This window comes from Photinus pyralis, unplaced genomic scaffold (genome assembly GCF_008802855.1).
Source record: "Photinus pyralis isolate 1611_PpyrPB1 unplaced genomic scaffold, Ppyr1.3 Ppyr1.4_LG1, whole genome shotgun sequence".
NCBI lineage: Eukaryota > Metazoa > Arthropoda > Insecta > Coleoptera > Lampyridae > Photinus > Photinus pyralis.
The window spans coordinates 70,056,705-70,072,606 of record NW_022170249.1 but is presented as its reverse complement, the minus strand read 5'-3'; the positions used below and the strand labels follow the sequence as shown (position 1 = coordinate 70,072,606).

The following is a 15,902-nucleotide window of genomic DNA, read 5'->3' as shown; positions in this document are numbered from 1 at the left end:
ATCTACGTCAGAAGATGGAAATGAAAGATTAATTGTGTATCTCTGCATATAGGTGATGTTTGCATGTATTTATGCAATTTGGTAAGTTAGCAGTGTACATAGTGTAAAATAAAGGGCCGAGTATGGAGCCCTGTGGAACCCCCGAATAAATTTACCTTTCTGGTTACAGTGAGTCTTGAATTTTTACTTTATTATATTCGATACACAACGTTAACAAATCCCCTACTATTTTCGCGAATTTGGAGCTGGATGTTGGAGTTCGAAATATAATGGACATTCACTTCGAAGTTAACGTTACGAGGGTGGTATCAAAAGTCAAGTGTACCATTGCAACGGTCTATTTCCATCTTCCTAAGTGGAGCGGTATTTTTCCAAAAAGAGAATCCATTGTAGCCTGAAAGAAATCTCACTCATAGCAGTTAATGTAAGTTGCTTTTCGAAAATGTTCATTTTAATTTTAATGAAAGTAACGTTCCTGAAGAAATCGACCTATCAGAAATATGTAGATGAACACGTTGGTATTTCATTTATCGATAAAGATCACAAGCAATGTATTTGGGTTATTTGTTTCAGTGAGGGAATTTTATTTGCACTTAATTTCAATATTACCACTCCTTTGGTGGGATTAATTTATTCCAAGAATATGTGTTAGTTTGGCGTAGCGGACTCTAACCTCACCGGTTGTGAGTTCGAATTCAACAATTTGCAAGTGTTTAGTGGTACAGAACATCTCCTGAGTACCATGTTCCGCAGGACATGTAAAGCTGGCGGTCGCGGCAGCCATACCACGACTCTCGTTAAGTCGTCTGTGGATGCGACCTGAAAACGTCTGTACCTAGGGAGTGCCACCCATACGATACGATACGATACGATGTACAGGAGAATGCACCATTAAATTATTATGTGCTATAGATAAAATCTCTAGCTAAAGTCTAGCAGGAACGCTCGATAAAAAGTAGGTAGGGATTGCATTCGTTTTTATTTTTATATTCCTTTTTGTGAGCTGCACCAATATTGTGTATAAAGAAAATGTCAAGAAAAATTTAACTCGGTTGCTTTTGTGTGTATTGATACATTCAATCAACTAAACCCTTATGGGTATTTGTGCTCCGTCGAACCAGAACGTTATATTTTGAATTTCAGAGCTTAGAAGGAGACAAGAGGCCAAACTTCCGCCAGGTAAGCGGCATAAAAAAAGAATGTTTATATTGAGCCATTGTGGGAACCATAAAAGTTAATTGTTTATTTGGGATTTCTGCCAGTACCGTAGAGATTCGATTGTATTCAGCCCCAGTGTAAATGTATCTAACCCGTAACAAATGGCACCCAACGTGGGGCTCGATTTAACTCCCTGTAATGGTTTCGAGTTTAAAAATAAAAGTAAAAAATCGGTTCCCGTCCGCGTCAAATTGCCAAAATGTATTCTGAAGAAAGCTAGAGATTGGAAATTCAAGTGAGAGGCATATAAAACAATTTTATTCCTGAGTTAGCCGTGGGTACCATAAAAATTAATTGTTCATTTGGGATTTCTGCCAAATTCAAATTTTACGCAAGTGTCTCCAACCACTGTAAATGTAATTAACCCGTTACACTCTTAAGGGCTTCTCAAAATCTATAAAAGCGCGTAAATACTCTGGAAGATTTTTCAAAGTTAATATTCATTTAAAAAAACTCTGAAATACTCTTAAAGGCCTGTTAGAGATTTTAAGTGACGCCGAGGAAACCGCTAAAAAACTATCACGGAAAAAACCTTTTTGGCGACACACGAAAAATAGTGGGCAAGTTTCACAACAGCAACGACTTTTGCATTGTAACGTCAATGCATTCAGAATATTTTTAAAAGTTCCACGACACGAAATTCGTGTTATGAGAGTACAATATGCTGGCATATTTTTCACTCAATGAGCCCTTTCGTTCTTTGAATAGAACGGTTTTATATCACGTTTTCCAAAAGGTTTTTTATGGTATTTATAAATTCACGTTGTCGACATTTGTACATTATAGTTTTATTTCCAGTGTGTAAATGGAAATGAAATGCAAAATTTCACGCGAAAAACAGCGGCAGTTGATATAAAGGTGTAATTATACGTTAACTTTCGGGCTACATTTATATTCAAAGCGCAAGCTGCGGATAATTGACGTCAATTTTTTTTATGTTTTGAGGGGAAAATTCTGTTTGGTTTGATTTTGTTTGCAAATGCTGGCTTCTTGCGCTTAATTAAGTGAAATATGAGGATGTACCTACCACATAAGGAAGATATTTAAATATACAAGGATAAAATATCGTATTTGATTGAATTTCAAGTATTAATATTGTACCTTGAATGTTTCAACACGTGTCAATAACAAACTCGAAATCGAATCATACCATTCTTATATTCAACAAAACGTAAATAATACCTATAAAAGAAGCCTACTCAATGCCATAGATGTTTTTTTTATAAAACTGTCGCCTATTGGGTCACATGCTAAACAATCGTAGACGTACATGAAAATAAAGGCGTAACACACAGTGGTAAATGATTGACAAGGCACATTTTTAATATTTTCCTTTATTGGAATGAATGTTTGAGACATTTTATCTAATAGCGTAATGCAGCCTCGTGCAAACTCGTGGTTTCTCCAATTTAGTTACCTGGTTAAAAAATTAAATTATACCTAAGATATCCGTATATTCGCTGAAAATATGTACTCCTTTCTTTTCAATTCTTCAACAAAATATGGGGCGTTCCATATAAAAAACGTAATGCTAATACGCCACTGGATTACAGCACGCCAATGGTGACCAGAAATATTTTTAGAAACATGGTACAAACACAGTAATTGTGCACAATTTGGCGCCTACATTTTTACAATGTTACGAGTTGTTTTGTCCAAATTGAACCGTTGATGCGTTTTGCACTTGATCTGATTTATCGTGTTTTGTATGATATCTCTTGTGTTTGTTTTATGAATTTGTGTAAGTGTACTTGATTCGATTACCTGATTTTTATCGTACAATTTGAGGTGTTTGAGGGGTTTTTGTCCCGAAGAAGGTTTCCTTAGTATCGCCTTGTTGTGTGCGTAATAATATTTATTTGATATTGTCTTTTCTTGCGCACAAAATTCTTCCTTTTATTCAAATCCCTTTCAGATTATACCTCCCATAAAATAACCGATTTAGTGGGTATTTCATAACGTGGGAATTCATTCGTGCCACTTGGTATTAGCTAACTACTACCGAGATTCAAAAGTGCTGCGAAACGTTCGTCGTGTCTCCTTGAAAGTTATAGGGTAGCTTTTTCCCAGAGCTATAGGGTTGAAGTCACTGACCATTTTGATTTTGGAATAACATTGACATTAATACAAAAATTACGTCATTTCGGCTTATACTAGCCAAAATTAATAAAAAATAATGGATGCTTTAATGTAATTGGTGCAATTGCCATGGAAAGCTTCACGGACTTTCATAGCATACGAATTTTCTAGACGGAACAGCACACAAAACTACCTATTTAAACGAATCCCTATCTTTAATAGTAACAAAGATATACCAAGACAATCCCCCTTTCTATGACTACAACTTCGGGAGAAATGGAATTTTTGTAGAAACGTTTTTTTTGTTATTTGATTGTTCATAATCGCCGCGTAAGTTTGAAGATAAGCAGGCTGCGCCAATAAGAACAGACAGGAGTTTAATTTCATAGACACAAATTCAAGTAAACGAGAGGCTGAAACTGAAAGGGATGCATGTTTTAAATAGGAGAGGACGATGTGAATCGTGACATATTTAGTGGTGGACGTTAAAAGTTGCTTTTGGACATCTGGTGATTAGCAGTTTGGTGTATTTTAAGCGTATTAGACAATCCGTCTTACTCGTTGTAAAGTTTTGCAGAAGAATGTTAGTTGAGTGCTCTAAGAGGTTTTAAACTGAAAGTGAAATTAGTGAAGTGAAGTTAGTCGGAGTGTCCCGTTTATCGAGCAGTTATCGCTTATGTGAAGCCTTTCTTTAAGGCCTTGAAGTATCAGTTATAGGGAGTTTTCCACCATCAAAGAGCCAATATTACCTACATCTGTAGTTACAGCAAACCCAGTGTCTAAATCGAGATTTAACTGAAGCTCCAAAGTATCATCATTTGGTGCTTGTGTTTGTGCGTCCTTTAGAGAGAATTGCAGTTACGACCAGATATTTTAGATTAACTTAACATCTTAAGGTAATTAAAATTTCTTTAAATAAATTCTTCAATCGATAGCTTGTCGCGTGGACTCCTGAGTGCCTATTCTTATTTCAGCCTAATTAATTGATTGTGTCTAATAAATTTGTTTCATCTGTAAGTGTTTTATTTTGTGTTTAATCGATCACATGGAATTGAATTCCTCGTTTTTTAAGTATTTAACAAACATAAACTGTCAACACTTTATAATAAAGATGATCCACATCCACTCAATCGATTCGAACGTTACTACCCACTTCTCCATCAGCACAAATGAGATGACGACAATTGATGAGCGTGAGAGTAAATCAAAAGAAACGTTTCTCCAAAACTTAATCTTACTAAACGAGTCACCAAAAAATCTAAAGCGCTATAGAATGTCATCACTTCAATACGTCATCAACTTAAAAATTGCTGTAGCACTATCATTCGGCTCGAGTTTATCGTAAATAAAAGTAGAACGCATTTTGCACACAACAAAATCGTAAAAGCTTCGTCGAAGTGTCTGCACGTTGATTTAAAAATCTTTTTAGTTAGATGTTTATATAGGTCCATCTAAATTGTTTCTCATTTTGTGAAGTGTTATTTGCACAATGAAATAGAAAAAAGGTATGGTCTCTCAAAAAAGGAAAATACGCACAGCGAGTAGGTACATGTCGTAGGACGGAAAAGAATTAATAGGTATCATTTTTTACTTCAAGAGACGTTCAACCAGAATCTCAAGCCAGAAACGGGTCGTACGTATTTGTTAAAACAAACCCTAAAATTGATGCAGACATGTTTTCAAAGTATAATGTGGATTTAAATACTTTTCTGCCATTTTGTTAGGAGTTTTAAGACTTTAACAGTATGTAGTTTTATAAAGGTTACCGTGGAGGATTAAATACGTTTACGTTTCAGCTTCATAAAGACATTTCTCGGAAGTCACTGAATATATTAAACTGAACAGTGAACTTACACAAATAAATAGGAAGCAAATTTCGGCGTGCCTTATCCACAAAAGCTCCAAGCATCATATTCGGTCAGAGCAGCTTTAAAACAGCTTGCGAGCTTAGATTAGGCTACAAATTGCAGTTATGATTCACAAGTCTAGACAAACCAGTCGCGAATGCGGGGTAAACCTCATGCTTCCTAGGTATGGTCAAAACTGACAGGGTATGAGAATGAGAATCATTGCCCCTGATTCGATAGAGTGCGATTGAGTGAGTTTTCTGAACGCGTTTTCTGCGTCCTGACCTGTTCACAAATGTTGGTTAACCGAAATAGAATTAACCCTTCGCGATTGCTCTTGTTCTTGTTTAGTTTAGAAACCATGTTTGTGATTCTATTTTAATTGTACATGTTTTGTACCATGTTTACCCTCCTTTGATGTTTATTTTCCTTCTGTTAGTGATGCAAATGTGATTTTTTTTCAAGATTTCTGAATTTGTATGTTGTTTGACTAATATAGGACAGGTTATATCCTGGTCAAAATGGGCGACGCCTGAGCTCTACCCATTTCTTCGTACCGTGAACCCTTGGTGTGGATGACGGGATCCATTACATATCAGTCTTAAGTACATAATTTAATTTCCGTCAAAGATGGTGGCACAATATGTTAAATATCGGTGTCAAGTCACGATTATGAGGGAGATCAAATTGCCCGATGTTGTCGTACAGGCTGAAAACTATTATAATGTAAAATTGTAAAATGCAAATTAGAAAAGAAATGCGAAAGTAATTGAGTACAGATTCTAGAAGGTTTGCAATAGCTCTTTTTTCATTCTTGTAAATGAAGTCCCTAGAGCTATACACTCATGCGATTAAAAGAGGGCAACTCTGATTTGAATTTGGATGTGATTGTTTTTTTATTAACATTCTTAATTAAATTTCACTCTCCGCATCTCTTGCGTTTTATTTGTGTTGGCCGAGCCTTAAGAGCGCGCTGCCGGAGTGGTGGGGATCAGCGTAGATAACACACTTAAAACATGCCTTTAGATTTTTGTACAATTTTTAAAAACCGTTTGTGGTATCAGTCTAATTTTTTTTTTATATTAATCAGCAAGGACCAGCGCAGGAGGTAACGAATTTTCATCGATCTACATTCGCTATAAATAGGTTAATTACATTTTTGAAAATGGGCAATTTTAATTTTTTATGAAATCAAATCTCCATGAATTTTCGTCATTGCCTTCTTGGGGTCATTACAAAGATAACACATAAGTTTCAAGTGATTTTATGGTCAATTAAAGGAAATTTGTACGAAACTTCTTCATTATAAAATGACCCTAGTTGTGTTTCCCACCATATTTAGATCGAAAGCGAAACGTAAGTGCAGTGGTTCGCCTGTAGATGGCGGAGAAACATGGCGGGTTCTCATTTGAATTTAAATACATGACCACGGTAGTGAATATACCGCTCTCGTTCGTTCATAAGGCAAAAAGAACCCGTGAGCGCGACGCTGTAGGTCAGGGTAAATGTAAAGATTTCGGGATCGTTTTCGTTTTTTCAGAACCGTTAATTCAGTAGTAGGAAGGGACGAACGGAGCAGTTTCTTACAGGGGGAATGTTAAAATTTTCCAACTTTCGAAATTCAAATGCTAAAGAAACGCCACAACACGCAAAATCCAAGACTGAGACTGGGTCAAAATGGCATGACTTTACTACCTATGATCACAGATTTATTATTCCTGTGCTATGATGTAGCAAGTCGGCATTGCTGCTTAATCCTTCATTCATTTCTCAGCGAGATAGGTATGCATTCAATGCGAAATCTAATAGTTCGCAATGAAAGCAATTAAATATGATATGACATCCCACTGCACGCGATATTATGAAAATAAACTTATGTTCCACAATTTACTTAGTAATTTAGCATGATATTTGATATTTCCCAGTCCCAAGTCGGTTCCATATTATGCCAAATACGATATGTGAGGGGATGCCTTACGGTTCGCCCCTGTCAGTAGGGATGGTGGGCGTCCCAAAAAAGCAAACGCCACATTTCTATCTAAAGTATTTTAAATCGGCGATCAGTAGACCAATTTTTTGTGTGTCTGAAATGACATTAACTTTTTGAAACAAAAATTTCATCTTTGGAGAAATAAGTTCAATTGAATAAATTTTTATGCATCTTGCGTGAGTGGTAGACTTTGTGTTTACTCGTACTATCAAAATGGCAGAATATCAACTTTATAGAAATGAGTGCATAAAAAATTTCGCTGCCTCCTGGACTATAAGGTAGACAGTCAAAGAAATCGCATCACAATCAACACCCACACAAGGTCGGAGCTTGTGAATAACAGCAACACAATATGACAATACACAGTAGGAGTAGCCCTTTGTTCTAAAAATAACTGTGCTTTAGGATTTCGCAGGTTTATGGTACACATAGCTTAGTAAATTGTTTCTTGCGGCCTGCAATTTTTATTTCGTGCTTTTTTTCTCCTTTAAAAATAGTTCATTTTAGAAGTAGGGATGTAATTACAAACCAGTGTAAAGTCTACTATTGAAAAGAATATATCGAATCCATTTTTCATCCAATTAATTATAACTTGTGTACCTACATAAATCAATATTTTATGCTAGATTTTATGTAGTAATCTACTCCAAAATTTTTAGATGCTCTAGCATAAGTAGGTATCTACCATATTTTGAAAAACGCTTGCACTTCCTCTTGTTATAGTGCACTCAATTATAGTTTATAGCATTTTTAAAGGTGGTCTAACGATTTCTTCAAATTTTTTGGCATATTTTGCGTTATGTTCTATAAATTTTTTTCACCTAAATCATAAAAACACAAATTCAGAATCCCGATTTTAAAGTACTGCGTGACGTCATGCACCAACTAGCATAATCTTGTTTTCTTTATTTATATCCTGACGAAAGCGTAGAGCGGACATAGATAAAATATTTTACTAATTTCAAGTTATAACTCGAAATTAAGACTAGCTTCGAGTTACAAGTCGAAATTAAGACTAGCTTCGAGTTTCATCTCGAAATTAAGACTAGATTCGAGTTACAAGTCGAAATTAAGGCCAGCTCCAAGTTACAACTCGACATTAAGACTAGCTTCGAATTACAACTGGAAATTAAGGTCAGCTTCGAGTTACAAGTCGGAATTAAGGCTAGCTTCGAGTTACAACACGAAATTAAGGTTAATTTCGAGTTACAACACGAAATTAAGACTAGCTTATTACTCAGTATTTCAATTAATTACTGTTTGAGGCACATGACAGTTAAGAATTAGAGTAGGTGATTACGTGTCATCTCTATCTTTTAGACCGACTTAAGTAGAATAATAACTCAAAGTAAGCGAATTTTGTTATATTTCTTTGTGAACCATGGGTGAAGAAAACTGCTTGGAACAGGTAAGTAATATTCTTTACCCTTTACGTAATTCATTTGCGTTGTGTAAAAGCATTCTTTAAAAGTATTTAATCTATGGTAAAAGGATGCATTCTCAACTCGTCAGTAAAGCTAGTAATGGCGTGCCTATAAGTTATTGCTAAGGGTTGTGCAACAATTTAATTTTTTACAGATGAATTTGTCTTTGGAAGAGTTCTTAAAGACGAGAGGCTTATCGAATGATGAAATTGAAAATATGAAGTTAGAAAATGTAAGTATACCTACTCCTATACTAGCAATACCGGTCACAGCACACCTTGTGTCGATTTACAATCTTTGTTTTTACTAAGATGCGAGCGGCTTCTGGAATAGGATCGTGCTAATGTTGAACAAAAAGTCTTTTCGTTCAACATTGACACGATACTATCCCGGAAGTCGCTAGCACCTTACGAAAAACAGAGATTGTAGATTGGGATCAAGTGTTCTGTGACCGCCAATCTTTCCTGACAGGTTATATATAACATTATAGGCTAGTCCGCTAATCACATTTTATCCATTTCACTGACGATATCTACGAATTGATAGTTATATAATATCTCAACTTCTTTAATTTGTATGTTTATCAGATTGATGAAGCCACCATTCAAGTAATGGACGAGGAGGTATTCAAGAAATACATTCCTCGATTAGGGGACAGAATAGCGGTGAAAAACTTTTGCCAGAGGAAGCTATTACCCAAAAAAAATGGCTTAATTGAAAAGCTACGCCAAAAAATGGCTGCCAGAAATGCTAGAAGTGATAATAAAGGAGCATCTTCTCACGTATTGGAGCCGAAGAAGCATAGAAAGACGACCAGAGCTATTGAATTGGGATTTATGGCGTTCAATGATACCACAAAACAACTAACGCAAGTTAGACTTAACAAAGGGGGAGGCACAAGAAAAGTCGACGTAGATAGGACAAGCAAAAATAAAGATATTTTGGAATTTGCAAAAAAATTATTTTTCCCTAACAATATTTCAAAGACTTTTGGGCCTATTGAAAACTTCACAATAAGTCTGCTTGATTTTTGCAAGAGCCCAGTGGATACCGACTTAACTGTTGAGGAAATGTACAATGAAACCAAAGTAAATAAATTGCGGTTTTATTTATCCATTGTTAAATGCAAAGAAGGCGGTAATGATCTTCCTCTGGTAGATGACAGTAGTGAGAATGAGATGGTCTTCGATTTATGTGATGACTTTGAAAACGACATTGTTTCCAACCAATCAACTCAACCCAGCACGGTTGCTTATAGAGAAGACGATATCAACCAACCTTCAACCAGCAATATTTCCGGATATTTAGCTTCGTTTATTGAAGAGGTAACTACATTTTATTATATAGCTAGTAATTTTTTCGCTTTGACTATATCTTTTACTGTTAAACAGTTACATTCAACATTTTTGTAACGCCCCTCCGAACCCGCAAAAATGTGAAAAGCCCTTTATTTTCCGTCACTCTGTCTGTCTGTTTGCCTGTCCGTCCGCCTGTCTTCCGTCTTCCGTGTATCTCTTCCCCTAGACCACCTATTGTATGGCAATAAACAAAATGAGAATGATTTGAAATGATTTGTCGGTCTGGCTGTCTTTCCATCGATCCACGTAACTCGTTCCTATTTGCAGAACAGCTTTTCTTAGCTTTTACGCACATGCCAAAAGTCATCTTCTGCGCATTTGTGCATGTGCAGAATGTCTATTTGTGGAAGGATGAAATCTTCATGGTAGCTTCTTCTAGTTAAAACATTTTCTAATTCTGACTTTGCCTGACTGACTGACTTTTCTCACCATCAAAAACTCGTGTACAATTAACAAGTAACTTATTTTTAGGATCTTCATTTACCTTTGCATAACTCGCCTACGAAGGCGTAGAAGGGCCACACAATTTCATTTTTTAATTTGGATTACATTCCGACTTCGAACTAGAAATTCCGACTTCGAACTCGGAATTCCGACTTCGAACTCGGAATTCCGACTTCGAACTCGGAATTCCGATTTCGAACTAGGAATTCCGACTTCGAACTAGAAATTCTGACTTAAGAACTTTTAATTTAATTTTATGAGGTGCTCGTATTAACATGTCTAAACGTTATCATTTATTCTAAATAAGTTTGTCAATTTCAGAATATCAATCTCCAGAGTCATCAGGAGGACATGGTTTCATTTCGTCTTGATCACAATGATACTTCACCTGAATTTTTTAATCTGCACACTGTAGATATAGGTTCACTGCATGACAATGACATGTCAGAAAAAAGTTCAACTGAGAAATTAATTTTACATAGAGGAAATGTATTCAGAGAACTTATAGATGCGGTAAAAAACAGAAACATTAGTTTTAAAAACATGCAAATAGAAATGGTACTTCCGAATGGCAAGACGGAATTGGCAGAAGACTTGGGCGGTGTTTTACGAGATACAATATCTGAATTTTTTAATACTTTTTATGAAACATGTACAATGGGTACGGAATTGAAAGTACCATGCCTAAGACATGATTTTCAGAAAGAGGAATGGAGCGCTATAGGCCACATTATTAAAGAGAGCTTTGTTTCTGAAAAATATTTCCCTATAAGGATAGCTCCCGCTTTCTTCAAGTCTTCCTTAGATGAACCAATAGATAATGACGAAGTTTTGGAAAATTTTCTTAAGTTTGTCTCACATTCAGATGCTGTATTACTGAGAAACTCATTACAGAATTTTGAAGATGCCGATGAAGATGACCTTTTAGAATTTTGTACCAATTACGATGCAAAATGTTTGCCCAATAAACATAATTTAAAAGTTATGTTGGAGCAAATAGCAAAGGAAGAGATACTTCAAAAACCGTCCTTTGTGAGGGAATGTATAAGACCACACTTAAATTATATAAAACATATATTGAACATAGATTACATTTTTTCGGCTTATCAGCCAACTGACAGAAACATAATATCCCTTTTTAAAGTGGACGAAAACTTGTCTCACGATAAAAAGCAAATTGTTCAGTTTTTGAAGAAATTTATTAAAGAAAGCGACGAAAAAACTCGATCATCTTTTCTGAGATTCTGCACAGGGTCAGATCTTCCAATAGGGAAAATCACAATTGATTTCATTAGTACTGATGGATTTGCACGGGTTCCAATAGCACACACTTGTTCAAGCATACTACAAATTCCGACAACCTACGAAAATTTCCTAACGTTCAGGAATGAGTTTAACAATTTATTAAGTTCCAATGTATGGGTGATGGATATGGTATAAGTTAGAAGTTACCCAAAACCTTATAATACTGAAATGTATTTCTCGAAACACAGATATTTTTCTTTATTTAATTTAACAACTTCAAGTAGAACTGTAGTAGAGTATGTTAAATGAGGTCATATTTCATTTTGTAGCCTATTTGTAAAATATAATAAGTATGTAGGTATATTTCCTGAATCTATATGAGTTGTGTATGTTATCTATACTTTCATTTTTATTTTGAAATAAATAATATCCATACTGATAACAATTTATTAAGCTCTTTATTTATTTATGTATACAAAAAATACAATTACCTACAATCAGACAAGAAGCCCAATTATTATATGATTACTGATTGCCTGAGCACCAAGATTACATTCCGAGGCGCTTGCGCCGAGGGTTGTAAGGCGCGAAGGCAATAATAGACTTCTCTACCGTGGTATATATACTATTTTTTTCACTTCTAGTACTTGAAGTCCTCTAAATTAACAAATTATATTGATAAGAAAGTGAACGGTTGGACAGAATTCATTGTTTATTAATTTTATCGGTTTCTGTCAGTAAAACTCTTCCTTACATAAACAAAAGTAGTCCGGTAACTATGCCATAACTTTATAATTTAGTGTAAAGACTTTACCATGCTGCGTGCAGCCGTGCACGCTTTTGCCGGAATAAAAATTTAGTTTTTTCTGCCGACGCTCGCGGGGGTTGTGGATAAATAAGCTCTTATAGGGACAGTGTTTGAGAAAACTTTCTATAATAATTTTATGATTTAAATAAATGATAATATTGTCTATATTCTTTTCTTTCCCGATTAATGGGATGCATGCCATCTTTATTCCATTTAACATTATTAACACAAACTCCAAAATAATTAGGTCGTCGTCAGATGACTTTTTTGCATGGGTATACAAGCAGACTGGTCTAATTTGGTGCTTTTTCTCGCTTCTATTTTGTGAAGTCTCAGCGCGAAAAACCTGCCCCTATCGGTGCAAGATACCGGAAAGCCGGAAACCTGCTCTGTACCGTTGGAACGAGCCTTAAAGTGCCTTGTTTTCGAGATTATTTCCGTTTCGCGGAATGGGAAGCTGTTGCTAAAATAATTGGAAGTGAATGGAGTGACCGCAATTATTTCCCTATACACCACCTATAGCACCGCCAGTATTCATAAAAAATTGTTTAAATCAGTTCGTTACCGACGATGAAATACCCAACGATTTTTAAAAATTTGAATCAGAATCGGGATCGAATACACTAGAAAAGGCTTTAACAAACTTCGATAGTGTCGAAGAAGAAGAAATAGTAGATTTTGAGACTGGTTACGAAGATTAATTTTAAATCCGTACTAGTTGGTGAAGCGCAAAAAGAACTACTTCAGACACCAGAGTTTGTAGCTAAGTGATTCTCCAAATCAGGTGCGCTAGGGAAAATAGGCGATTCGATATCTTTGCATAGTGTATGTGAACCGACTTCAACAAATATAATAGCAAAACTACAGTTAAGGGATGAAATCCTTTCTTCTGAAAAGGAGACAGTTTTTGGGTATTTAAAAAAATATTAATATTAATTAGGTAATAACAAAAATTTTCCCCACATAAAGATTGTTTGACTTCCTTCATCACAACCAGAGTCTGGTGCCTGGTTAAATGCTTTACCTTGAGTACTACTTTATTGGACAAACAAGCTTTACAAATTGCAGTCTCTTTAAGGATTGGTTCAAACATTTGCCATCTTCATACATGTATTTGTACTGCTTCTCTTAATTCTCTAGGACATCATGGTCTGTCTTGTTCAAAAAGTTCACGACATAGTGCCATAAATAATATTTTAAAACGGGCTCTGGTATCAATTGATATTCCAAATTTATTATAACCGTGTGGCCTTTTCCGAACGGATGGTAAACGCCCAGACGGAATGTCTATAACTCCGTGGAAAAAGGACGTTCTTTGGTTTGCGTCGACACTTGCTGCTTCACACCTTCAGAACAGCTGTTTGCTCTCAGGTTCTGCAGTCGCTTCTACAGTTTCTCTGAAGCACAAGAAATACAAAGATATTAAAGAAACATATGAATTTGTTGCTTTCGCCATTGAAACCATGGGAACCTGGAGCGAAGAAACCAAAACATTGTGGCATTAAATAGGTTCCTTGCTGCAAACAAAAACTAGAGTTCGTCAAGCCAAAACATATCTTCAACAACAAATAAGCTTGGCAATACAACGCGGCAATGCAGCAACTGCTTTGGGAATGTGTGGTTAATAGACATTATTTAATTATTATTGACTGCTTAAATACAAGTACATTGATGTTAAGTTAAGTTTTTATTTTTATATACTTATAATTATAAAAACGATGTATGTGAATGTATGTGAATAAAGTAAAATAATCGACATACACTGTGTGATAACCAATACACCGTTGTATTAAATCATAAGATCCACTATCTTCGCTCGTAGATACAAATATAAATCTGTGGCATCGTGTGCATTCCTAGCCAAGTGCAAATCATTTTCAATCATTAAAATCACGCTTAATTCATAAACATCTCTGTCACAAGGACAGTTGGATGGAAATGCACAGAATTCATCAAAGTTTGAAATTTCATTAATTGGAATGTGACAAATGTTGTCTGTAGTATCGTAAATTTGAGGCATATGATACAAGGTGAATGGTCGACCTCTTGGCGAAACACTGTTTCTTGATCCCGATATTCTGTGCAAGTTCCATTCTAAGGCCACCGTGTCCAGTTCATCCTAAAAATATCAGTATTAGTAATGAAATATCTACTTACATTTTTCATTTATTGTGAACAAAAACTACGCTTCACCGCCTTCAGACTATCTTACGGCAGAAATATCTACTATTTTTTACGTATCTGATAGAATATGTATTTCCTTCCTACCTGTATAATCTTTAGAAAACAGAATTGTATCAAGTTTTTATCCAGAAAGTCTCCAGAAAAATTACCATCCTCTCGCAGTTTATGAAATAGGTTAAGCCAGAACTGTGAATGATGTTTTCTTAAAATTGACCACCACGACTCTATTCTTTGATTTGATGTACTTTTTCCATACAGAAAAGGAGGCAGTAGACTATGCCCATCATCCGTTAAAGCCTGGTTTCTTAAATTAATTTGAATTTCTTTGACTAAGCCATTTTCAGTGCCCATGTCAGCCCTTACAGTTCTAGGACAACCTCCAATTGATTTTAATGTTAGCAAATAGTAGGCTGCTATCACACTTGGATCGCTAGTATTGTTCCCTGCATACAGCCACATTATTCGCCTAGAAAATCCGTCGATGCATCCGCTAATACATATACCAAATGGCTTTAGTTTATCATAACAGTCCATATGCCATAGAAAGTTAGGTCCTTTATTCTTATATTGCCTACGACGTAATCTACGTCTAGTGCGAATATCTACACCTACCGGATCAATAATGTGAAGTAACAGTCTCACAACTTCTTGTGTCACAACGAAATTGGCCTGCAAGCATTTTAAATACATCCACCGATACCCATGGAGTTGGCTGTGCTGGTGAACACTGTTTTCAATAAAGTTTGCCACATCGGTTATATCCGAGTAATTCTGTCTTCTGAATAAATTTAGTTTTCTCAGCAAACGTCTAAGGTGGCGATCACTAATAAATATGCTATGATTTAACGCCAAACAAGACACTATCTCACACTGTTGTAAACCCATACGAAAATAAAATGAGATCAGTTCTTCCATTTCGACAAAGTAGTACCACGATACCGCATTTAAAACACAATCGCCAGTAGCTGTCAACTCTGAACAATTAGTAACCGGGATTGGATTAATACAGAGTATAATAACGGGAACTCAAACGTAATTTCGGGTTACAACTCGAAGCTAATCTTAATTTCGTGTTGTAACTCGAAATTACAGTTAATTTCGAGTTGTAACTCGAAGCTGACCTTAATTTCGAGTTATAACTTGAAATTACCGTTAATTTCGAGTTGTAACTCGAAGCTAGTCTTAATTTCGACTTATATCTCGAAGCTGGCCTTAATTTTGAGTTATAACTTGAAATTAGTAAAATATTTTATCTATGTCCGCTCTACGCTTTCGTAATTATCCTGACTACAAAAGTACGTGCTT

General features: G+C 35.6%; 3 protein-coding genes across 3 annotated transcripts in view; 1 reads left to right on the top strand and 2 right to left on the bottom strand.

Moving 5' to 3' along the window:
* Window positions 1-15,902, bottom strand: part of LOC116177399 (lutropin-choriogonadotropic hormone receptor-like) — a 229,684-nt gene that overhangs the window by 200,302 nt on the left and 13,480 nt on the right. The window lies entirely within an intron of this gene.
* Window positions 8,311-11,927, top strand: LOC116177406. The gene is made up of 4 exons (XM_031496384.1): window positions 8,311-8,542; window positions 8,713-8,790; window positions 9,146-9,883; window positions 10,682-11,927. The coding sequence occupies exons 1-4, from the start codon at window positions 8,516-8,518 to the stop codon at window positions 11,798-11,800; spliced, it is 1,962 nt and encodes a 653-aa protein (XP_031352244.1). The 5' UTR covers window positions 8,311-8,515; the 3' UTR covers window positions 11,801-11,927.
* Window positions 13,357-15,836, bottom strand: LOC116177417. The gene is made up of 2 exons (XM_031496394.1): window positions 14,682-15,836; window positions 13,357-14,532 (listed from the first exon to the last, which is right to left on the bottom strand). The coding sequence occupies exons 1-2, from the start codon at window positions 15,510-15,512 to the stop codon at window positions 14,203-14,205; spliced, it is 1,161 nt and encodes a 386-aa protein (XP_031352254.1). The 5' UTR covers window positions 15,513-15,836; the 3' UTR covers window positions 13,357-14,202.

Coding starts and splice junctions, on each gene's coding strand:
- LOC116177406 (XM_031496384.1), top strand. CDS start 8,516: ATGGGTGAAGAAAACTGCTTGGAACAG. Junction 8,543..8,712: donor AAGAAAACTGCTTGGAACAG/GTAAGTAATATT, acceptor AATTTTTTACAG/ATGAATTTGTCTTTGGAAGA. Junction 9,884..10,681: donor TAGCTTCGTTTATTGAAGAG/GTAACTACATTT, acceptor TGTCAATTTCAG/AATATCAATCTCCAGAGTCA.
- LOC116177417 (XM_031496394.1), bottom strand. CDS start 15,512: ATGGAAGAACTGATCTCATTTTATTTTCGTATGGGTTTACAACAGTGT. Junction 14,533..14,681: donor GTTTTCTAAAGATTATACAG/GTAGGAAGGAAA, acceptor TGATATTTTTAG/GATGAACTGGACACGGTGGC.